Source organism: Pseudorasbora parva, chromosome 7 (assembly GCF_024679245.1).
Source record: "Pseudorasbora parva isolate DD20220531a chromosome 7, ASM2467924v1, whole genome shotgun sequence".
Classification (NCBI taxonomy): domain Eukaryota; kingdom Metazoa; phylum Chordata; class Actinopteri; order Cypriniformes; family Gobionidae; genus Pseudorasbora; species Pseudorasbora parva.
Window position 1 is genome coordinate 37,754,691 of NC_090178.1, and position 24,642 is coordinate 37,779,332.

The following is a 24,642-nucleotide window of genomic DNA, read 5'->3' on the forward strand; positions in this document are numbered from 1 at the left end:
TAACACTTCCTTTCTTTTTTTTTCTTCTTTTTTTATATAAACCTACCATGAAAATGATTAGAACTAAAATTATTCAGTATATTTCAAGCAGAACAAACATTTCAAAATAGCAAACCATACGTTTCTATTTCTGTATAGTAATGCTGACAAAACAACAAAAAGTCAAAAACACAATTTTTAAGTTAAATACAAATGTTCTTTATGGTATAAACATAATATCTTTAATATACATACATAATATACACAAATGTACAAGAACGGCCTCATTTCTGTGTTATTCTGTAACCAATGAACACATTCTGTCAGGTCAGACCAAAACCAGTGCACTGTCACAGCTTAAGGGTTGTTAAAAATGAAAAAATATAAAAAATGCACATAAACAGCATCTGCACTGACAAAAAAGAGAGAAGAAAATTCAGGATTTAATTTGGCGACAAATGGAGCCGATTTGAGTCATGCAGCTGGTCACAGCAGGGGGTGCTGGCTGTGTGGTTTCACTTCGCCATGATGCCAGAGCCTCCAGAGCATCTTTGGGGTTGCAGGGTGCCAGGTCATAAATGGCATAGACAGCAGACAACTGCACCTCCTTGGGCACACCTACAATCATATAACAAATTGTTGTATTGGTTGCCAACTACAAAACACAAAAACTAAGGCAAGCCATTTTACTACTTTTTTCAGTCTTTTAATTTTCTATTACTGTTGCGCTTCAATAGTGGATGTCCAGTACCTTCTGTGATCCCATGTTTTCCAAAAAGGTTTATAGCTTTTGCAACATTTTGGACTGATTTGCATAGCATCTGCTTCATTCCTAACTGACCAAGTCGTCCTGAAGAAATAGAGAATAAAAACACTGATCAACAAAAAAGGAAAGCTTTAATAATTTTCTACAAATCTATTGTGTTTTATATAATTTGTGAGATTGTATGCCATTGTTAAAGACAGTTTTTACTGAAGTATAGTTAAAATGTTTGTGATAGTAATCATTAAAGACCTATAAAGAAAAAAAAAAGTATGATTTATGAAATACTATTACATACTTTTTAAAATTATTTAACTTTATAGATTTAATTCATTATTTTTTATTTAATTTATAATGTAGTATTAAAATAAATAAATTAAAATGTTTAATTAAAACTTTGGTTTATTTAAAGTTTATTTACATAAAATTAAATACTTCATACAAATTCAACAACTTACCAATCAATCGCAGAACAGCTGCTACAGAAACATCACGGACTGGGGATTGCTGAAGCCTTGACTGTGTCACCCAAGTGTTCATAATGGGCCATAGCTCTTTGCTGTTTAATTTAAAAAGTCATGATGAATATTAATTATCCATTCTATGTTATATATGATGTGTGTGTGTGTGTGTGTGTGTATATGTATATGTATATATGTATGTGTATATATATATATATATATATATATATATATATTCCATTCAGTTTTAATTATTTAACATTCTGTACTTGGTAAATAAATATACCCAATAACATAATCATGAGTCCACTTCCACTTCATATGTGTACACAAAAGATCCAAGGTATATATATATTCCCAAGCAGTTGGGCAAAGGTCATGACCATGACGATCATGCTTCTGGAATGTCAAAGCTGGGTCTTCTTGAAGTGCCTTCAGTGTGATGCTGATCAATGTATGGATGTCATCAGGAGGACTCTAGGAAATATTAGGGGCAGCTCTTAAAATGCAACTTAATTAAATTATTTAAAATGATTAGTTTCATGCATTGAATTAAAGGGTACAAAATTGCATTGCTGTGTGCCCGCTCTTCATACATGCCCAGTGGACAAATAACAGGGTCAGGCAAGAAATTACAGAATCTATAGGCTTTATTATAATAATTATTAGTAATGGAATTAATCATGGTTGTTCTTCACTTAGAATTAGAGACTGCAAGTAAAATAATAAACAAAGAAGCATACCTTATCCCAGTGTAGATATTTAGTTAGGCAATCCAAAATTTCTTCTTCTGATTTAAGCTTGGCCACTGTATGAATGGCTTTGCACAAGGTGGTCTCATGGAAAAGCACACTTGGCCATGTTGTGACCATGAACAAAATTAGCTTAGAAGCATCAGGAAAATCTGTGAGTAAAGAATCTGGATTGAACCAACAACTTAAAATAAACCTAGGCTTTCCATGTATCTGAAAGTCTACTTAAGTTTAGTAATACAAACTCTTAAAGCAGGGCTTTCAACTCTGGCCCTCAAGGTCCAAGTTCCTGCAGAGTTTTGCTCCAACTTTAATCAAAATAAAGAAGTTAAAAAAGGTCTGCAGGATTATTTGAAAAAGTTACAAGGCAGCAATTTTTTGATTTGGAGCTAAATACTGCAGAAAAATTGACCATGAGGGTCAGAGTGGAGAGTGACTAAAAAGACTAAAAAACTGAAACGATACACATTTAATAAGCATAACATATAAATACAATGGAAAAGTTGCTATAAACCTCACCTTCTTTGAGAATGCTGTATGCAAAGGCAAGGGCTTTCTGACTGTCCCCTATCTGTCGACATATTCCGATGTAGACTCTACACAGAGCTTGTATATTTTCACAACTCAGAATGCTCCTCTCAGTCTTTAGCATAGTCAAGATGGCAGACATGAGTTTTTCTGCTGAAGACTAAAGAAACAGGGGAGGCGGAAATGCAAAAGGTGGTATCCATCAATGCATCAATATCTAGAAAAATATATCTGACTTGTGCTAAGATTAAACACATACCTGATTTACACAAAAATCAGCAATTACAGCCTTTTCTTCATCAATCAAAATCGGCACCTGAGATATTCTCCCAAGGAACACATGGCTCTTAACAACAGGCAAAACATCAAAACAGGACTTTGCAACTTTGGCCAGTGCTTCTGAGATTTGACAATTGTTGTCCATGTTGTTGTTGTCTGGTTTTTTCTCAATTCTCTGCTGAGTGCCTTGTATTTCTTGGGGAGATTGGATGGACTCAGTTTTAATAACCGTTTGATGATCCTTTACATGTTTTGCAGGGAAAAAAACACCAGGAGGAGCAGGTGAGCAGTTATCAAGTCTGAGTCTTTTAGCACTCTTTGGCAAAAGCATGTTCACACCTGTCTTTTTTGGTTTCTGCTCTGTTTTGGTAAAGGCAGTAGATGAAGAACTGATAGTTTTATTTCCTGATATCTGGTTAACAGAAGGAGGGGAGGTACCATTCTCATTGCCTGCTCGGTTCAGGGTAACATTCCCACGAAGTATGTTTAATGTGCGGGCTCGTGCAGAGAGGTCGGGATACATTGTGTCCAGCATCTGCATGGAATTTTCCTGAGAAGTGGTGGGAGGGGAGGAGGATAAGGCAGATGATGGGAGCCGTCCTGGGACCGGAACAGCATGTTTTGGAGTAGCTGATCCAAACTGAAGTGGAGAGGAAGGAACTCCACAAGACGGCGACGGAGTGGTCAAGCATGGAGACATTGAGGTATCTGGAAGAGCTGAATCAATAACAGGCACTGACAGTATCATCTTAGGTGACTTTGGTCCATCTGTTGGTAATCCTGAAGATACTGAAGTAGGCTTTAAAGGAGTGTGATGTTTTACAAACCTTGGAGGAGTAGCAGTCAGTGGCATAACCACTGGCGGTAGGGGTGGACCCATCTCTGTTCGAACCCTTCCAAGAGATAACCATGAGGTTGGTGTAATAGGAGTTTTAGTGTGGAGACCTGGAACAAGTGAAATATTGTCGCCTTTTTCATTGGTAGAAAATTCTGCATCCAGAGTACCTTGGCATGGTGTGTTGGCATCCCCAAGACCATCTACTGCAGAATTTCCTGATGTTTCCTTGTGGTTAAAAACATCACTGAGCAAATTTTTGACACCAGGGCTATAGGCATCAGTTGAAATCACATCTGCCTGCTGAGATTCAGTATTCATTTGCACTGGTGTTTTTCTTGGGATCACCGAATCATTATCTTCAGTACCCTTAGTGTTATTTTCTTGACTCAGTAACTTGCACACATTTTGAACAGTCTTGTTATTTTCTGGCTGTTCAGCATCTCTTTCATCATCAGAATGCATGATTACTGTGGAAAGTCCAGAGTGAGATAGTGCTCCATTCTCAGAAAGCAATTCCTGAGGCTCATCTCTGGACATTTGCTTTGCAGTGGAAAACTGCTTATTCCCAGAAACATTGTCAAACTCTTCTGCGGGGATTCTTCCTTCTGACCTTGAGTCAATACCCATTACCTTTCTCTTCAAACCAAAAAATCCTTCATCGTCTGATGATGATGATTCTTCAGCATTTGAGGGTCTTAAAGAGCATGCACTTCCATTTTCTCTTGCATCAAAACTTTTGTTATCTTCTGTAGGCATTGAACCATTATTCTCAGCACTACCTTCAGATTGATCATCCTTTTCGGCAAGTCTTTTCTGAATGTCATGTGTTGATATATCTGTCTTCATTTCTAGAGGTAAAAAACTCTTTGATTCCTTATGGTCAGTTCTGTCTAACTGACTAAAATTAACGACAAGTGTTGAAACGCTCTTGACATTTGCTCCCAAAGTCACATTGGGCTGTAGATGAGAAGTTTTGCTTTCTGTAGAGTCAATAGAATTGGTGTTCACTAGCTCAGACTTTAAATCCTGCTGAGGATCTAAATTTTCCAACAGATTTTTAAGATTATTAGTGATTTTTGTATCCTCCAATTGTGTTCCATCACCATTTTGATTAATCAATGGAAGCTCTACCACAGTTTGTGAGGTGTCACTTTCTAAGTAACTTTTTATACTGTGTTCATTTTCTATATCTGACTTTACAATTTGACTCTGAGTGTTGGCCTCACAGCCATGCGTTAACGTGAACAAGTTCTCTAACTCCATGTGTTGGCTGTCAGACAAAGTGTTTTCAAGATTGTCAACAGTTACAGGTGATCTTGCATGAGTGTTCGGGGACAAATGTACAGAAGTTTTTTCCACTTCTTTTAGTAATGATATATGTTCCTCAATTTCTGAAGGTTCTAATTTTGCGTTATTTTGAAGAACATCTTTTTGTAAGCTTGACAGTGTTTCTGGTTTTCCATTATTTGATTGATATTCCTGGTTAGTATCGGACATTGGTTGGTCATCATTCACACTGACCTGAAAGAACAAATTAAAAGTGTTTTACTAAAACACTACTGGCCAGACATGAAACATTATTACAGTTACATTTTAGAAGCAAGCAATACAAGCATTTGATTAATTGCCTTAGGCAACATTAATCTCATGATAAGATCATCATTAATAAGATCATTAAATCTCCACGAATACCACTATATTTGAGATGACATGCAACACTTGGATTTTTAAATTCTTCAGCACAATTTCCGTGTGCTGAATATAACAGGGTAAAGCCCTGCATTTATGCCCGAGCCCGACTTTTTTACGCCCCTAGGGCCGGGCTTCGGGCCAATTGTCACGTCATACCTAAAACGCGGGCCGGGCTTCGGGCCTTTTTTAGGCATCTCCTTCGTTTTATATTTATTTTATTAATTAAAAGGAACAATGAAATGTTCTGCTGCTGGAAACAACACGAGACCATAATAGCTAACGCGACTGTCAAGATATGGCTCGCACAGCGTTCAGAGCATAGGTTCAGAGTCCGCGCCAGCAGCAGCAGCGCGCGTTTCTTGTAAGCGTGGCGTTTCTGTTGCGTGTCATCCTCGGGGCGTCTGCTGCTATTAATGTACAGGGAAGCCCTATACTTCATGTTAAATATAAATATATTGCCTATTGATACAGAAGAGACAACGTCGGCAGTAGCCGGCCCATACCATATCCATGGTATTGACGGCAAAAGGCTACAGAATGTTTCGTTCTATACAGGTTTAATATTTCAAAATCGATAATTATGTTGTTTTTTTTATTATTACAATTCGGCCTATATCTGCATTTATGTTAACCTACAGACTTTCAAACATGAAAATGTCATTTTTATTAATATGTATTCGTGTCAAAATGGCATATAAACATCTTTTCCTATTATATTTAGCCTGGAAACGCTTCCAACACGCTCGCGTGAAAATAGGCGTAGGCCTATCTTCTATTTGAAGCATGCACGTATTTTCCGCGCGGCTCGGATCGACGTAGGCAGTATGCAAGCTCTAACCGGTTAACATGGGAGCCGAAATAAAAACGGACACGCCACGCAGCCGAGACGCTCACAACACGCTTGCAGTGTGTCCCCGGCGTTATGGCCTTTTCACAACTGGTTCCTTCATTCGTTTTCTCTGAACAGGTATTTATCTGATTGCGAAATGACTAAATTATGTGGTCTTTGAATCTGAAATTAGCTGCTTTATATTGAAGATCGGATTTATATTCATTTTGCGTAGGTGTAAGGTAGGCTATAAGACAACCTGCATGTTCTTTTTTTTTTTTTTTTTTAGCTCCGTTTGCGAGAGCCGCGAGCAGAATCAGCCTGCCTCAGCCCGTCAAAAATGCCTTTTACTGTGGTGGTAATAGTAGGCGAAATTAACTAACATTGTGATGCTTGAAGTGTTTTATATCTATGGATTGTATTATAGGCAAGACAAGCCAAGAGTTGATTTGAGAGACTAAATCGATTAAATATGCGGTTAACTCACTGTCGGCCGCTGGCCGCTTGGTCGTCACTTAAAAAAAATAAAACTTTAATTTAACAAACAAAAAAATGCTCTAAACATTTTTCTAAATTAACTTAATAAAGAAACGAAACGAAATATATCTACTTTGACATTAAAAACAAAACAGAACTATTTTAATGGCTGCAACAATGTAAAAAAAACAAAAAAACAAGGGCTCCAGTCGGACTCGGGCCGAGAATTTTGATAAGCTGTCGGACACGGGCCGGGCTAGGGCCTAGATTTGAGGCCCGTGCAGGGCTCTATAACAGGGGCCGGTTAACACTAGACTTACAAGATATCAATTTTTTTTCCTTTTACTAACTTGTTTAAATCAGTTACATAAGAACGCAGATTTTAGTAATTTGATCCACAAAGACTGAATGCCCCTTGACTAACTGATGGATCAAACTAGACCTTAAAGGGTTACTTCACCGCTTTTTCATATTAAACTATGTTATTCCCTTAACTAAAACGAGTTGATACATACCTCTCTCGTCTCAGTGCGTGCACTTAATCTCTCTGACGCGCGGTGATGATCTGATAGCATTTAGCTTAGCCCACTAAGCCCAGTTCATTCACTATGGTACCAAACAGAGATCAAGTTAGAAGTACCAAACACCTCCATCTTTTCCCTATTTAAATACAGTTACACGAATAGTTGAACGATCAAGTATGGTGACAAAATAAAACATGGTACTTCTCTAATCGGATTAAAAAGGAGATCTATAATGTATGGCGGATTAGCACTTCTGAGAGTACTTCGGCTCGGCGCAGTAAAAAGTCCCGGCCGAAACATCTTCCCTCACATCTCCCTATTGACAGAAATGAGAGAGTGAGGGGGAGGTGTGAGGAAAGATGTTTCGGCCGGGACTTTTTAGCTAAATGCTATCAGATCGTCACTGCCCGTCAGAGAGATTAAGTGCACGCACTGAGATGAGAGAGGTATGTATCAACTTGTTTAAGATAAGGGAATAACATAGTTTAATATGAAAAGGCAGTGAAGTATTCCTTTAAGACACTTGATATAATAACTACGTTTATGCAACTAGCCTCTGGTGTAGGTGTTGGTATGAAACATACATTTCCCTCCACAATGCACATTTGATGCTCTCTCCAAATATCTGATCTCAATAAAAAGGTTTAGAAGCAATTGTTTGCTACAAGTTATCAGCTAAAGTCCGAGCAAAGCCACAAATTGTTAATTGAAGTAAAGTCAAATTCAAGTCATATGCATTTTAAAATGGCCAAGACCATTGCTGCATCCTTAATGTGGTTAACATTAAATTAATCTTTTTGTCAGGTTAAATACTGATGATTTATCACTCAAGCCCCTTCACCTAAACGAGCTACTTAACCATCATACTTGCACATCCATCATGTTTGTAGTTTTTATCCACGTTTGTAGTTCTAATTAAATCCTCATCCAACTCACAATGGGTTGTGGGCAATATCAGCTGTTAGAATGCGCATCAACCCGCACTTCGAATTGTAACAGAAAATAAAAATAGCAGACCATACGGGTAGAGCTGAACGATTTCGGAAAATAATGTAATTGCAATTTTTTGGAATCAATATTGCGATTTTATATGCAATTATTTTTAAGCTCTTTATCTTCTGTATTATTCAACAAAAACGAACAATGAATTGTATAGTAATGGTGGGAATTTTAAATATTAAAAATTGCTTGTAAAGAATTTTAAAGGGGTGATGAACTGAGAAATCAACTCTCAACCCTTGAGCTTTTGATATATAAAAAGGTCATGGTGATATAAGAATATCCTCTTTGGTTATGATGTTTTTGAATGTAAAAACCACAAACATCATTAGTTGACCTCAGACAACAGTATAAAAAAAATAAAAAAGCCAATTTATGACACCTTAAAATATATAAACTAATATTGATTCAAAAGAAAAGTTAGTAAATAAAGAGGAACCAAAAAAATTACAAGCAATGAACAAAAAGTGCTTTCAGTATTTAAGAGTATCTGAACTGTGAGTGATTATTTTCGTTCTCATCTTTACCGTTGCTTGATTAATATAATAATGACATCATAGACAGAGGGAGCTGCAGTCACACTAATGCAAATGCACAGATCTTTTTTTAAATATTATGTGGTTTGTCCTGTCTGTTTAAATCATTAAGACATTACTGACTGTGTTTACATTCATTTTGCGTCATAAAAGCCTTTTTAGATGCGCACAGTCGCATGCGCAAGCACTCCAACTCTTCACAAAGCGCAGCACGAGCACTTGAAACTGAAAGCCTTCTGTCAGTGTTTCCTATTTTTAATATACAAGCCCACTGCATTCCAAATGACACAAAGCCTTTGTACAGCATTTGTAAGGAAAATGTGTAAAATAAAGCAAAGTTTTTACAGCACGTCATTGTAATTTGGTTCAACCCTTTTTGTGCATGTGTGCGTATGTGTGTGTAATTGGAAAATTGGAAGCAATCAGAAAATGGGTTTCTAAAACCCATGCGGCACAATTGTGCACCTGCAGTTAAAATCTAAGCTCAGAATTGGTCCAGAATAATTGCAGAGAGAATATTTTCCCCTTCCCCTACTGTATAGTATGACCAACACAATATAAGATCAATTAAACACAAACTGTTATTTCTTTTAGGCTAGGCCTGTGGCCGTAATGTGCCAAGTTGATGCTTCTTCTGCAGACTATTTACTATCGAGTGTCACATGAACAGTGTAATTGCAGCCTTAGCAGTTAAAAAATCGTGTTATCATATTGCGATATTACCGCAAATGTAATTAATCTTTCAGCCCTACATCCGAGTATCTTTGGAACACTCTTTTCAACATATTACGATTTGGGACATACTAATTCTATTTCAAATACTATTAACGGATAGTATGTGAATTAGGATGCACCATAAGGCTCAAGTCCACATCTCTGAAACACACAGTAATGGCACTACAACTTAAATCCCTTAAGCATTACAATGTAATTGAAACATAAATGTTCACTCACCAGCTCTATTGAGGGGCTATGCACAGGTGATAAAGCTGTGGGCAAAGGCTTGAACCACTCTTTGATGCCCTGCAAATCCATAAAATAATCTCCATGTAAGAAGTCTCCATCTGTCATTTCCTTTAGTGAAGGTCTATTGGCATCATCAGTCCAAGTGTTCACATGCTCAAGAACATCTGAACTTACTTTCCTCTTTCTACTTGGTGTACAGAACGGTTGGTCATTATTCTGCTTATTCAGTTTTTGAGGTGATGATTTAAGCCTACTGATCACGGGAAGAGCTTCTGTACTGAGATTCCCTGGGTGGGAAACCTGTCTTCCTAAAGGTCTGTCAAGCAGTGGCTGAGAAGGTATTGTTTTAATTTGGCTTTTCAAGAGTGTTGCCTCTTCCCCTGTAAAATATGCATCACATCTTCATCAGTCTTAAGCTTCGTGACTTGACAATGAATTAACTTTAGCAAAGTAAAATTGTGCTTAAATCAACACAAGAATGATTACCAGCGATAAACAATTTTTCTTGCGCTTGTGATGAAGTTTCCACACAATGCCAGAGCTCTTCCAGCAGCATTCTGACTTTGCCTGAAAAGGAAACATTATCAACTGCCATGCTATCCAGATTTTTATATTATATATATATATATATATATATATATATATATATATATATATATATATATATATATATATATATCCAAGCATTTAATTGAACAACTGAGTGTCTAACACATTCAAACAATGGATACCTTTGTCAATTAGTGGCTCCGCATCTGTTTGAGAAGACACACTCTTTTTTTCTAAGATAAAAATAATTTTGTTTAATGACTGAAAATATAATATACTAGGTGTAGGTAGTAGGTGTTTGTGTACACAACTCATACCTTTGTTGAACTCCTTCTCAAGTTTGTTCAGTGTTTGCTGAAAACAGTAAAACAAAAAATAATAAATGCGGGTTGCCTTTTACTTTACATTTCACTAGACTATAAACATTTTTACAGAATTGTTTTAACCTGTGTTGTGTACAGCATTTCTTCGAGTCTTCTCTTCTCATTGTTTAGAACACCAAATTCATTGTCCCGTCTAAATTGAATCTCTGTGTACAAATAAACAGTTCGATTTTAATTCAGATTTTTTTCTCCAATCTATATAGTGCACAAGACCATTTGATGGAACATAGAAAAGGCTATTAGAAATGCAATCTAATATGATTGATGTACAAGATCTCTAACACAGACCTTTTAGTACCAAAAGTTCATTCTCAAGGTTTCCTTTCCTGAGGAAAAAAAAAAGACATATTACAATATTTATAAAGTGGGGCAAAAAAGTATTTAGTCAGCCACCAATTGTGCAAGTTCTCCTACTTATTAAGATAGAGGCCTGTAATTTTCATCATAGGTACACTTCCAGCTATGAGAGACAGAATGGGAGAAAATTGAATTGCAAATTAGGGTGGAAAATAAGTATTTGGTCACCTACAAAAAAAGCAAGATTTCTTGCTCTCACAGACCTGTAACAACTTTTTTAAGAGGCTCCTCACAAGCTCCTCCACTCGTTACCAGTATTAATAGCACCTGTTTGAACTAGTTATCAGTATAAAAGACACCCGTTCACAACCTCAAACAGAATCCAAGGTCCACTATGGCCAAGACCAAAGAGTTGTCAAAGAACACCAAAAACAAAATTGTAGACCTGCACCAGGATAGGAAGACTGAAATAGTTAAGCAGCTTTGTGTAAAGAAATTAACTGTGGGAGCAATTATTAGAAAATGGAAGACATACAAGATCTCACCCCGTCATTCTGGGCTCCACACAAGATCTCACCCCGTGGGGTCAAAATGACCACAAGAACGGTGAGCAGAAATCCCAGAATGAATCCCTAGTAAATGGCCTGCAAAGAGCTGGGACCAAAGTAACAAAGGCTACCATAAGTAACACACTATGCCGCCAGGGACTCAAATCCTGCAGTGCCAGACGTGGCCAGTCTGAAGTTTGCTAGAGAGCATTTGGATGATCCATTTGGAAGAGGATTGGGAGAATGTCATATGGTCAGTTGTAACCAAAATAAAAAGTTTTAGTAAAAACAACTTGTGTTTGGAGGAGAAAGAATGCTGAGTTGCTGGTAGTAGAGGTGACGAGGGGGACGAGCGAGAGAGCAAGTGAGACCGGGGCATGATGGCGAATGAGTGTCACCTGCGAGCCACACCGGTCTCGAGTCCTCTCATTAGGGAGCTTGGAGGCATATAAGCACGAGCGACACCAATAAAGGACGAGAGATCACCAGACCTGGATTTGACATCGAGTTGTGTTTACTTTTTGTAGGTTTTTTTGTTTTCATTATGTGTGTGTGGCAGTTGTCCGTGAGAGGATGCCCACGTTACTTTCGTTTTATTTGGTTATAAACTTTTAAATGTTCGCCAGTCCTGCCTCTATGATGCTGTTGTGATGTTGAGAGAGGTGCAAGATAAAAAAATAAAATTAAAAAAAAAATCAAGCATTTTAATTGGAATGTTTTTAGCGTGTGATTTATCTTTTTTAATTGACATCTTTTTTAATAATTTACAAATATTAAAGGTCTGGGTGGGTGCGGATTTAATTTTTATATTTTCACGGGTCACGGGTCGGATCTGGTGCTAAACCTTGCGGGTACGGGCTGGGGGCAGGTCTCCAAAAATGGACCTGTGCAGGACTCTGAATGGGGCTTTGTATTGTGAGATTTTGAGTAAAAAACTCCTTCAATCAGCAAGGGCATGAAAGATGAAACATGGCTGGGTCTTTCAGCATGACAATCCAAAACACACCACATGGGCAATGAAGAAATGAAGTAGACTAGATCTCTACAGATCTCAACCCCATAGAAAATCTTTGGAGGGAGTTGAAAAAGTGTTGCCCAGCAACAGCCCCTAAACATCACAGCTCTAGAGGAGCTCTGCATGGAGGAACGGGCCAAACTACCAGCAACAGTGTCTAAAAACCTTGTGGCGACTTAAAGAAAACATTTGACCTCTGTCATTGCCAACAAAGGGTATATAACAAAGTATTGAGATGAACTTTTGTTATTGACCAAATACTTTGCAAATAATTTGCAAATTGAGTCTTTAAAGGGAAACTAAACCCCTGTTCACAGCCTAACTCCGCCCTCTGGCAATATTTGAAAAATGCTGCAAAAGTGGGCAGAGCCCAGCGGAGAAAGAGGGGACGAGACGAGGGCGGGGCTGAGCAGTGCGGCGTGCACCTGAGACCCGTAGTGACAACTTGTTTGACAGTTGTCAGACTCGCAAAGATGGATAGTGACTGGAGTGAGGACAGTAGTTTTGCAACAGCAGTCATCTAAACTAGAGGACTTTTCTCCACCACATTCACCTGAAGTGGAGGAGGGTGAAATGTCTGTAGACACAAAGTTTGTAGGCTCAAACTGCTTTAACTCCCGATGCCGACGATGCTTTCATTCATTCATTCATGCTAGAAGCAGCAGCAAGAGAGAATGAGATCACTAACTAATCTATGAACACTGAACAGCCTTATACTTATACTGAATGCCACTAAAAAAGCGCAGGACCAATAAGTTCAAACCTAATAGCCTATTACAACAGATTTCCTCATATTAAATATTCCTCATGCATTAAATAAAAGTTAGACTACATACGCCAGCAGTCTAGCACGTTAAGGATTTGTTGTTCGTTACCATGGCAACCATTTGCGTGTCGGGGTTTGTCTGAAAGCGTCTGAGGTATGAAAATGATCTGTAGACATGACGGGCGCAAAATATCAGAAGAAAAGCTTAACATGTACTTACAACTGCATTATTTATCTGTATTTTCTTCATTAGGATGTTGAAAGCAAGTGAAGAGAAAGTTTCATTCATAATGTTTCTACTTCATTTAACATGAGCGCTCATACTGGACTGAAGCCGTTCTCATGTGATCACGGAAAACATTTCTCAGGGCGTGGTGAGCTCGTGCCAGGGGCGTGGATAGTGAGCCGTTGGAAGTACCATCCTACGTCACGAAGTACCACAACGTCCAATAGGTAAATTCAACTGCAGTAGCCACCGTTCAACCTTAAGAGGGCAGCACTAAGACGTTTTTACACCATATATTATAGAATTAAAACACTTTATACCCAAATGTCAAAATATTTACTCTAATCAATAAACAGCATTAATAAAGCCCCAGTCGTGCAGATCATTAACTAAAAAAAGTTGGTTTAGGGTTTAGTTACCCTTTAAAAATCAGACAATGTGAATTTATGGATTTTTTTATTTCTCTCATTCTGCCTCCTGTCTCTAGCAGAGTTGCCCACCATCCTTCGTAAGAAGCTGATGACTCTGAGGAGAGCAGAGTGGCACAGGAGGAGGAGGAAAGAGAGGGCCAGGAAGTGAGCTGCCTTCATAGCGAATCCCTTTGGGTTCACAAAGCAACTACTTGGGAAGAAGCGGAGTGGCCGGCTCACCTGCTCCAAAGTTGAGATTGATCGTCACCTCAGAGACACCTTCTGTGACAGATCCAGGGAGCAAGATCTGGGCCACTGACAGCACCTACTACCTCTTGAGGAACTCGTACATCGACAACTCGGTCCAGAAAGAAGGGATCACAAAGGTGCCGGGGTGTCTGGAGCACACAGGCGTGGTCACGCAGCTGATCAGGGAATCCCGGGAGAACAAGGGTGACCTGGTGGCGCTGTGGTTGGACCTCACAAACGCCTCTGGGTCCATACCCCATAAACTGGTTGAGGGGGCCTTGCGGCCCAGACACGTCCCAGACAAGTTTAAAGACCTCATTCTGGACTACTATGGCAGTTTCAGTCTTAGAGTCTCTGCAGGGTCTACAACATCAGAATGGCACAGGCTTGAGAAGGGAATTATCACCGGATGTACAATTTCAATGAAATTATTTGCACTCACTATGAATATGCTGGTAAAGTCTACAGAAGTCCAGTGCAGAGGTCCCCTCACCAAGTCAGGTATTCGCCAGCCGCCCATTAGGGCTTTTGTGGATGACCTGACGGTGACAACACCACACGTCCCAGGGGGCAGGTGGATCCTGCAGGGCTTGGAAGAAATGACATCCTGGGCGTGCATGTGCTTCAAGTCAACAAAGTCTTGAGGCCAGCAGGGGGTGCTCACCCTGTGGTCTGTGTGGGTCCTAACACCCCAGTATAGTGATGGGGTCACTGTACCGACGAAGAGCACCGTCCTTCGGATGAGACGTTAAACCGAGGTCCTGACTCTCTGTGGTCATTAAAAATCCCAGGATGCTGTGTGAAAGTAATTGTTGTAAAAGGAGATCTGAAGAACATTCAAAATAAAAATAAAAAATAAGTAAAAAAAAAAAAAAAATCCCAGGATGTCTTTCGGAAAAAAGAGTAGGGGTGTAACCCCGGCATCCTGGCCAAATTTGCCCACTGGCCCCTGTCCATCATGGCCTCCTAATAATCCCCATATCCTGATTGGCTTCATCACTCGGTCTCCTCTCCACCAATCAGCTGGTGTGTGGTGAGCGTTCTGGCGCAAAATGGCTGCCGTCGCATCATCCAGGTGGATGCTGCACATTGGTGGTGGTTGAGGAGATTCTCCCCCTTCAATGTAAAGCGCTTTGAGTGCCTAGAAAAGCGCTATATAAATCGAACGCATTATTAAAGGGGGGGTGAAATGCTGTTTCATGCATACTGAGCTTTTTACACCTTTAAAGACTTGGATTCCCATCCTAAACATAGACAAAGTTTCAAAAACTAATGTTGGACGTTTGATGGAGTATTTCTGTGTTAAAAATACTCCTTCCGGTTTCTCACAAGTTTCGGCGAGTTTTTTTCGAGTATGGCTCGACTTGACGTTAAATAGATCGGAAGGTCCTTGTATGGGCTGTACGGGCTCTTCTCCCGGAAGGGTGCGCGCGCGCGTAACTAGAGGGAGAGAGAGGAAATGCACGCTGTAAACAGTCTCTCAGGTGCAGATCCAGTCGTCCGTGAACACTTATGACGCGCCGCGCTTCACTTTATTCCTATGGGTGACGTCGAATGACTTCAACGCTTCAACACAGCATTCCTGGAAGGCAGCGCTGCATTTGAACCGATTTGAACGCAGAAATGACGGGAAGCTTCAAGGCATCGCTTAAGTCGCGTCGCAAAGTGGATTTCCACGGTCACTGCTGTCACAGGACTCCACCAAATCATTACAAAGAAGTGTGTTTTTGACGGAGCGGTCCCAGCGATAAAGTTCGGTCCTGCTTTGGAAGCAGCCGGTGAGTAGATCAACTTCAAATGTCTCTGCTATTGGCTACCGTCGCATGAGTAAACATCAGTAAACGACACGATCGCGTGCTTCATCATTCAAATGCGCTAACGGTTACTCCATTGTTGTTCTGTATAACACTAGTCTGACTCTGACTCTGACGTGCAAAACCGTGTTGCTTGCTACCTCTAAGGTCTAGTCACATACAATAGTCCATAAACCGAATCATGTCCTCATAAACTGCGCGTAAAGACACACAGAGGCCCCTAAATACAGTACATACCACAGAGACGGACATCCTGATGTTGCCGTTTCTCCTGTTCAATTTAATTCAGCCTCAGATTTGATTGTGGATCATTATCTGTATTAGCTGAGATAGATGGGTTTCTCCACGCTTGAGGACATCACCGCTTTGTGCACATTCGTCATTCTTTAGCTCCGCCCACACGATACGCCTCCAGGCGCTCGGTTTTTTCCGGAAAGACTCGGTACAGCCCATATTTCTTTTATAAATATGATAAAACGAAAGACTTTTCGGAGATATGAAGGATGCAATACTACTCTATAGGTACTCAAGATTGACATGAGATTGACTGAAACTGAGTGTTTCACCCCCCCTTTAAAGTCTATATCTCTGGTGTTGAAGAAAGGAAAGGTTTCCAACAAGTTCAGCTTTACACTCGGCAAGACCCAAATACCATCAATCACTGAGAAACCAGTGAAGAGTTTGGAAAAGGTGTTCGACTGCAGCCTGAAGGACACCACAGCCATCCATGCAACCAACAATGAACTGGAGGGCTCGTTCAAGGCCTGGGTTTACCAACACGAAGACAACAGGAAGATCACTGGTGCAGCAAGAGGTGCGGGAAGCAGTAGAGGAGGAGCGAGCCAACAGGATGGTTGGAATGCGGCAGCAGGGAGCCTGGACAAGATGGGAGAATGCAGTGGACCGTAGAGTTACATGGGCGGAGCTGCGGAAAGCAGAACCCCATCGCCTACGGTTCCTGATCCAGGCTGTCTACGATGTACTACCGAGCCCATCCAACCTTTTCAGCTGGGAATTGGTGGAGTTGCCAGCATGCAGCCTCTGCCTGAAGAGGGGGACTTAAGAGCACATCCTCAGCTGCTGTCCGAAAGCACTGGGCGAGGGGTGCTACCGTTGGCGCCATGACCAAGTCCTGAAAGTCATAGCAAATACCATCAGCTGTGGAATTGGCCACTGTAAGCGCCTCTAGCCCCGTGAAGAACACCATTGGCCATTAAAGAGGTCACAGGGTCAGCAGAAGTTGCCACAAGGTGGCTGTGGATAAAGAGAGGAGAACCATGGGTGGGGTAGGGCTACCTGGACACAAGCTGGGGCCTGATCAATCCCAGCTGGGTCATTTGGGTGAGAGTGTATGATGCTTGAAAGACCCGAAACACTCTGTGACCCTAGGTAAAATCACTGAAGATGTGTACAGGTTGCATCAAGGTGATGTATGTGATAAGTGTCCCTCACAGTTGAAGTGTACCAATGATGAAAATTACAGGCCTCTCTCATCTTTTTAAAGGGATAGTTCACCCAAAAATGGAAATTCTGTCATAAATTACTCATAAATTAAAAAAAAATGTTTGTAACCAAGCAGAGAGAACAACGATTCACTACCATAGTGGGGGAAAAATACTATGGTAGTGAATGGTTGTTTTCTCTGCATGGTTACAACATTTTTTCCAAATATCTTATTTTGTGTTCAGCAGAACAAAGAAACTCATACAGGTTTAGAACAAAATGAGGTGATACCATGTAAATGATGACAGAATTTCCAATTTTGGGTAAACTATCCCTTTAAGTAGGAGAACTTGCACAATTGTGGCTGACTACATTTTTTGCCTCACTGTGTGTGTGTATGTGTGTGTATGTGAGACATGATCTTCAAAATAAATTATATGAAGATGGAGTTGAATTTTCAATTCAACACTAAAAAAAATGTTAGTATGCAGTGAGGAAAATAAGTATTTGAACACCCTGCTATTTTGCAAGTTCTCTCACTTATGGAGGGGTCTGAAATTGTCATCGTAGCTGCATGTCCACTGTGAGAGACAATCTAAATTTAAAAAAATCCAGAAATCACAATGTATGATTTTTTTTTACTATTTATTTGTATGATACAGCTGCAAATAAGTATTTGTACACCTGTCTATCAGCTAAAATTCTGACCCTTAATGACCTGTTAGTCTGCCTTTAAAATGTCCACCTCCACTCCATTTATTATCCTAAATTAGATGCACCTGTTTGAGGTTGTTAGCTGCATAAAGACACCTGCCCACCCCATACAATCAGTAAGAATCCAACTACTAACATGGCCAAGACCAAAGAGCTGTCCAAAGACACTAGAGACAAAATTGTACACCTCCACAAGGCTGGAAAGGGCTACGGGGAAATTGCCAAGCAGCATGGTGAAAAAAGGTCCACTGTTGGAGCAATCATTAGAAAATGGAAGAAGCTAAACATGACTGTCAATCTCCCTCAGACTGGGGCTCCATGCAAGATCTCACCTTGTGGGGTCTCAATGATCATTGGGCTCATCCTAAGAAAGTTGAGAAATTAGCCCAGAACTACATGGGAGGAGCTGGTCAATGACCTGAAAAGAGCTGGGACCACTGTTTCCAAGGTTACTGTTGGTAATAAACTAAGACGTCATAGTTTGAAATCATGCATGGCACGGAAGGTTCCCGTGTCAGGCCAGGCCCGTCTTAAGTTTGCCAGTGATCATTTGGATGATCCAGAGGAGTAATGTGAGAAATTAATGTGGTCAGATGAGACCAAAATATAACTTTTTGGTCATAATTCCACTAAACGCGTTTGGAGGAAGAAGAATGATGAGTACCATCCCAAGAACACCATCCCTACTGTGAAGCATGTGTTTTTCTGCACATGGGACAGGGCGACTGCACTGTATTAAGGAGAGGATGACCGACATGACAATGACCCAAAGCACACAGCCAGGATAACCAAGGAGTGGCTCTGTAAGAAGCATATCAAGGTTCTGGCGTGGCCTAGCCAGTCTCCAGACCTAAACCCAACAGAGAATCTTTGGAGGAGCTCAAACTCAGTGTTTCTCAACAACAGGCCAAAACCTGACTGATCTAGAGAAGATCTGTGGGGAGAAATTTGGCCAAAATTCCTCCTGCAGTGTGCGCAAACCTGGTGAAAAACTACAAGAAACGTTTGACCTCTGTAATTGCAAACAAAGGCTACTAGACCAAATATTAACATTGATTTTCTCATGTGTTCAAATACTTATTTGCAGCTGTATCATACAAATAAATAGTTAAAAGAAATCATACATTGTGATTTCTGGATTTTTTTTATTTAGATTATGTCTCTCACAGTGGACATGCACCTACGATGACAATTTCAGACCCCTCCATAATTTCTAAGAGGGACAACTTGCAAAATAGCAGGGTTTTCATATACTTATTTTCCTCACTGTATATAACAACAAAAAACATAGACAAGCATTTATCATTGTTATTTGTAAACATTTACACAATTCTAAGACTAGGTGGGACTTACAAAATCAGTGTCTTGGCATTCTCCAATTTGAGATTATCATGTTCCTCAGCTGTTTGAACATATTTCCTGAGAGAATCCTTGAAACCAAGAACCCCCCACCAAAAAATGGGTCAGTCAAACACTATGACACAATCAATAAAATGCAAAACAAAGAGGCAAAAGACAAATTGTATATTAACTCTAAATACTATATTAACTCGGAGGCAATCTAAAGTGGTACTGACACATTAATTTGCATTAAAAAGCCAGTATCCTGAAAAATAATGCACAGCTTTTGTTTTGAGCAAATAATGATTTAAAATAACAGAGGTAACTTCAAAGAACCTCACTTGAGTTTTCTGCAGATCCTCCTTGATTGATTTATTTTCTATGTTGAGCTTCTCGATCTCCAGGTTTTGCCTTTGCATGGTGTCTGTAATAATTGTAAAATTACATGTGTGAGTTTAGTGGTTTCAGTTTTGATCATGTTTTTTTGTTTTTGTTTTTCATTCATATGATCAGGACTCATGACATTATTAATTATTATATTATTAATATGATATAGACCCTGTTCTAATCATATCCTAAAATAATTTATGATGTGTGTACCCTCTGCTTGTCTTAAGGATTCTTCAGTTTTTTCTTTCCTGGGAATAGAAAAAGATAAATACTCTGAGTAGAAGACATTGTCACAAGTGCAACTAATAAAAAGTGATACTACAGCAGAAAGTGGTCTTACATAGAAAGTGTCTGAGCACTTTCAGCTCTCAGTTTGTCGACATCTTCACATCTCTGCTGATACAATTTCAATTCAGCCTGTTGTATAAAAGAGCAAAAATAAAATAAATTAGTATGCATATATTTCCAGTACCATTAGTCAATGTTACTAACTTCACAATGAAAGACCATTCTAACTTTAATTTTAGTACCGTCTTTCTATAGAATTGGTAGTAAAGATTGGCAACTTAAATGGATAGTTCACCCCAAAATGAAATGGGATGTTTATCTGCTTTTAGAATTATAGAAATAATGCTATGTCTAAGACATCAATGCATCATTGCAAGTCGCAGAGTTTAATATGAAGATGTTTGAGCATGTTTTTTTGTTTTTTTTACACTCATAAAATTACATTGACATGCATTATATGACTGGCACAGTGCAACGGTTGGAGTTTAAAAAAATCTTAATTTGTGTTCTACTGAAGAAACAATGCCCTGGGGTAGGCAAATAAACCACATTTAAATCACATTTAAATTTTTGGGTGAATTATCCCTTTAAAAGGCCTAGATATACTTCAAGTTAAAATAAAGAACAAACTAGTGTGACATCATAGTTTTAACCTAATATTATTTTGAATATGTTTAAAATACCCATGGATATTTGTAATAGGTAGCTGTACCCTGATGTTAAAATCTCCAGTTCAGTTTTTCATTTCAATCCATCAATGTCAGATGCAAATAAAAACATACTAGAAAGCTGCCGCAGAACTTGTGCAAACACATCCACATCACTATGACCAGACACCTTCTTACCTGCCGTTTACTCACAACTGTAATTTTTGCTATGTTTATTTTGTTATTAAGAGAAAAGTTTGCCGCACTGTTACGACCCTGCGTTCTACTTGCTCGCCTGCTGGTGGCGGAGTTCTTCCAGGAGAGCGTGGGAGATCGCACATGCCTGTTACCTGTTCACCACTTAATTATGGAGAGGATAAAACATTGGATTCAAACACTCCTCTTCACTTCGTCCAGGGGATCGACAGCCTCTGGGGAAGTCACTTGTTTTGCGAGCCTTTATTTGTTTACAGCCCATACCAACCTTTTCTGCTCCCAAACTGGATTTTGACTTAGACTTCGTTATACGAAGTTATTTTGTATTTTTGAAGACTAATAAAATCTTGCAAGTCATTATTTCGGTGTACTTGTATACTTTATGTACGGTCGAAACAAGCTGGCTGTAACATAAATTGGGGCCTCGTCCGAGATCCTATGGGGGTAGGAAACGTTGGCAAGTATGGGTTTTAAGTGTTTATATTTTTGTGAATGGTTACCTTTATAAGTGAGAACTCTGGTGAGATAGCGTGTTTCCAGCTGGATTGTAAAAGCAATCCTTCCGACGGAGCACTGTTTGTTGTTTTGTTTTGTTATTTTGCCTTTGTTTTTGGAGGTTATCCTTGGTGGAGATTAACTCTCTGTAGGGGGTACGCTTCCGAACTTTTAGTTTGACTCATTGTCGCGGAGCTCAGTGTTTAATACCGCCCCGAGCCCGGTACATCTCTGAAGACCAGGTAGGATTGAGTTAGTGTTTTCTGAGTTAGGAGCCTGAGTTCTCATATTATAAAGGGAAAATCCATTCTACAAAAATAAATAAAGGTAAATCATTTGTATAGTTCAGTTTATTTTTCGCGCTTACACTGTGCTTTGACTTGTGGGAAGGCTTTGGAAGTTTTTGTGAATGAGCATAGGTTGCGTAATACGGTGACGTAGTTCCTTTTTGAAGCAGTAGCTTATGGGAGTTGTATTTCGGGTAAACAGAAAACAGCATCTCACGTGTGTTAGCTGGTATTTTCGTTTGTGTTATTGTGCGTATACAGATACAAATAAAAAGTCTTCAGCAAAGATTTTTTTTGTGTGTCCATCAGAAGCTTTGCTTGAGAGTTGTACAAAAGAGCAGTTGATGCAAATCGCAGAACACTTCAATGTCGATCTTACTTCTCAAGAAAAGAGGTTAAAGGAAACTATTGTGACTACTTTGAAGCGGTCACTTGTTTATAGAGGAGTTATAGAGGTAAGCACTGAGTTAGTTACTCCTAGTGAATCGTTTGTGTCTACTCCTGCTGAGGTTTATAGTGAAAGTGAGAACATTTCCAAAATTGTTTTTGCAAGAGAAGCAATTGTGTTTAGATGCCGCGAAAATTTGTGCTGAACGTGATGATCGCGTTATGAGAGAGCGAGCGGTAGAAAGAGAATTTGAAGAGAGAAAATTAAATCATCAGTTAGGTATGAGAAGAATGGAGCTTGAGTTAGAGAAGGAATGAGAAGAGAGAGCGTTTCAGTTAGAGAGCGAGAAGAGGGAGCGTTTCAGTTAGAGAAGGAACGAGAAGAGAGCCTTTCAGATTAAAAAAAAATTTAGTTAGAACTAGCAGCAAAGACAGCTGAAGTTTCACAAGCAAATGTGCCTTCTGTTCCACAATGGCATGCGAATGAAGGTGAACCTGTGTTTGATGTTCACAGAAATATGAGATTAGTGCCATCATTTTCTGAAAAGGAAGTGGATAAATATTTCTATCACTTTGACCATGTTGCTTTATCCATGAAATGGCCGAAAAGCTTTTGGACTTTATTGTTACAGTGTGTGTTCACAGGGAAAGCTCAGGAAGTTTATTCTGCACTCTCACTGGAACATCGTTGATTTCACTGAGTATGATGTTGTGAAATCTGCTGTGTTACATGCATGTGAACTCGTGCCTGAGGCCTATCGTCAAAAATTTAGAAATTTGACTAAAACTGATGAATGTACTCATGTCGAATTTGCAAGAGAAAACCCTGAAGTCCCTTTTGAGGTCATATTGTGTGGAACTCGATGAGGATATGGAAGAAGGTCTGTCTTGGATGTTATTAGCGATACGTAAGGTAATCCAAGAAAGCCTTGGGTTTAGCCAAAATGAATTAGTGTTTGGACATGTTGTGCGAGGACCCACAGCTGTGTTAGCGGAGAAGTGGCGAATGGTCAACCTTCTGAAAACATTTCTGATTATGTGAATGGATTCCGACGTAGATTGTATGAGGCACGAGCTCTCGCTAAAAAGAAGTTGAGTAAGTCTCAGATAAAAATGAAACAACATTTTGACAGAAAAGCTTAAGTTCTAGTGATAAATCTGTCGATTGGTGTCTAACTGCATCCGTTGATTATACACCCTTTATCACTGGGGGAAATGTGTCATTGCCTGGTTCAAACGAAATGGTGCCAGTACGTCTTCTTCGAGATATGGGAGCCGCCCAGTCGTTTCTTTTAGAAGGAATTTTGCCTTTAACTTCTGAAACTGCGATGCGGATTAGGAAGAAGGTCTACCTAGGATGTTATTAGCGATACGTGAGGTAATCCAAGAAAGCCTTAGGTTTAGCCCAAATGAATTGGGGTTTGAACATGTGCGAGGACCTACAGCTGTGTTAGCTGAGCAGTGCCGAATGGCTCAACCTAAAAGCTAAGTTAAGAGAGTTTCAACTGGGTGATCAAGTACTGGCTTTGCTGCCTCTACCTGCCAACCCATTTCAGGCTAAATTTACAGGCCCCTACAGTGTAGTTAAACATCTTTCCAATAATAATTATCTGTTGAATACTCCTGACCGGAGAAAAAAAAAAAAAAAGTCTGTCATAGTAACCTGTTGAAATTGTATATAGCTCCTGTTCGTTCTGCTACTGTTAATGTGGCAAACTCTTTTCCAGAAACGTCTCCTCTCTTTCGCAGCACAAGTGGGGATTCTTTAGAGAATGCTGATGAGTTTTCTGTCTTGAGAAAAGGTCGACAGGCGACTTAAAAACTCTGAGATTCTTCTTAACCTGCCCTCTCATCGTTCTTATTTGACAGAGAAAGAGAAGAATGATGTCACTGAATTGATGGTGTCATTTCCCCCTTTTTTCCTTGATGTTCCTGGTCGCACTTCTGTCATAGAACATGATATCGACGTAGGAACCTCATGTCGAGTTAAACAAAACGCCTATCGAGTCAATCCTTTTAAAAGAGATTTGCTGAAACAAATCTGCTTTTTGTTTATGACGCAGAACTTTATTAATAAAGGTATCAATGTAAAGCACAGTGTAGCTGCACGGCAATTGCACGGCGCGAGGAGCACTCTGATTGGCCGGGCCGCGGCAACTGCAGGAACCTATGTTGAGGCAGCTGAGAGGAACGAACCAAATGGGGTGTTGCAAAGAGGCCGCCGAAAAAGGGGCTTATATTAGCATACTGGAGGCTATATAAGACCCTGATATGCCATAGGTGTCAGATTTAATCTCCTTTAAGCGACACCATCGCTGACCTCCGGAACAAGCAACCACCGTCGAAGAAGCAAACAGTGGAACCTGCAGCTGTGAGGACGTTGGATTCCCCCGGTCTCTGCCTTCATCTCTGCCTTTCCAGCTATGCCATCCGGCGCCATATGCTTTATTCACGCTACTTCTAAAAGAATGCAAGGCGTTGTTGCAAATGCCTCGCATTTCCTGTGTCTCATGCAGAGCCCATCTCCTCAACGGCGACCGTCACATCATATGCT

The 24,642-nt window shown here is 39.8% G+C and overlaps 1 protein-coding gene across 2 annotated transcripts in view; it reads right to left on the reverse strand.

The window, feature by feature from the left end:
- Positions 1–185: 185 nt before the first annotated feature.
- ice1 (KIAA0947-like (H. sapiens)) overlaps positions 186–24,642 on the reverse strand; it is a 43,062-nt gene continuing 18,605 nt past the window's right edge. Inside the window, exons 6-23 of one of the 2 annotated variants that reach the window (XM_067449229.1) lie at positions 20,109–20,185; positions 19,979–20,016; positions 19,720–19,802; positions 19,391–19,467; positions 10,844–10,881; positions 10,619–10,701; positions 10,490–10,526; positions 10,355–10,405; positions 10,110–10,190; positions 9,798–10,003; positions 9,612–9,680; positions 2,743–5,121; positions 2,475–2,643; positions 1,947–2,107; positions 1,490–1,680; positions 1,201–1,301; positions 731–829; positions 186–597 (exon numbers count right to left, since the gene is read on the reverse strand). In XM_067449229.1, coding sequence (XP_067305330.1) covers positions 416–597; positions 731–829; positions 1,201–1,301; positions 1,490–1,680; positions 1,947–2,107; positions 2,475–2,643; positions 2,743–5,121; positions 9,612–9,680; positions 9,798–10,003; positions 10,110–10,190; positions 10,355–10,405; positions 10,490–10,526; positions 10,619–10,701; positions 10,844–10,881; positions 19,391–19,467; positions 19,720–19,802; positions 19,979–20,016; positions 20,109–20,185 — 4,122 coding nt within the window. In that variant the 3' untranslated portion in view covers positions 186–415. Of the gene's footprint in view, positions 598–730; positions 830–1,200; positions 1,302–1,489; positions 1,681–1,946; positions 2,108–2,474; positions 2,644–2,742; positions 5,122–9,611; positions 10,004–10,109; positions 10,191–10,354; positions 10,406–10,489; positions 10,527–10,618; positions 10,702–10,843; positions 10,882–19,390; positions 19,468–19,719; positions 19,803–19,978; positions 20,017–20,108; positions 20,186–24,642 lie in introns of both variants that reach the window. The other variant, XM_067449228.1, reaches the window with a different exon arrangement.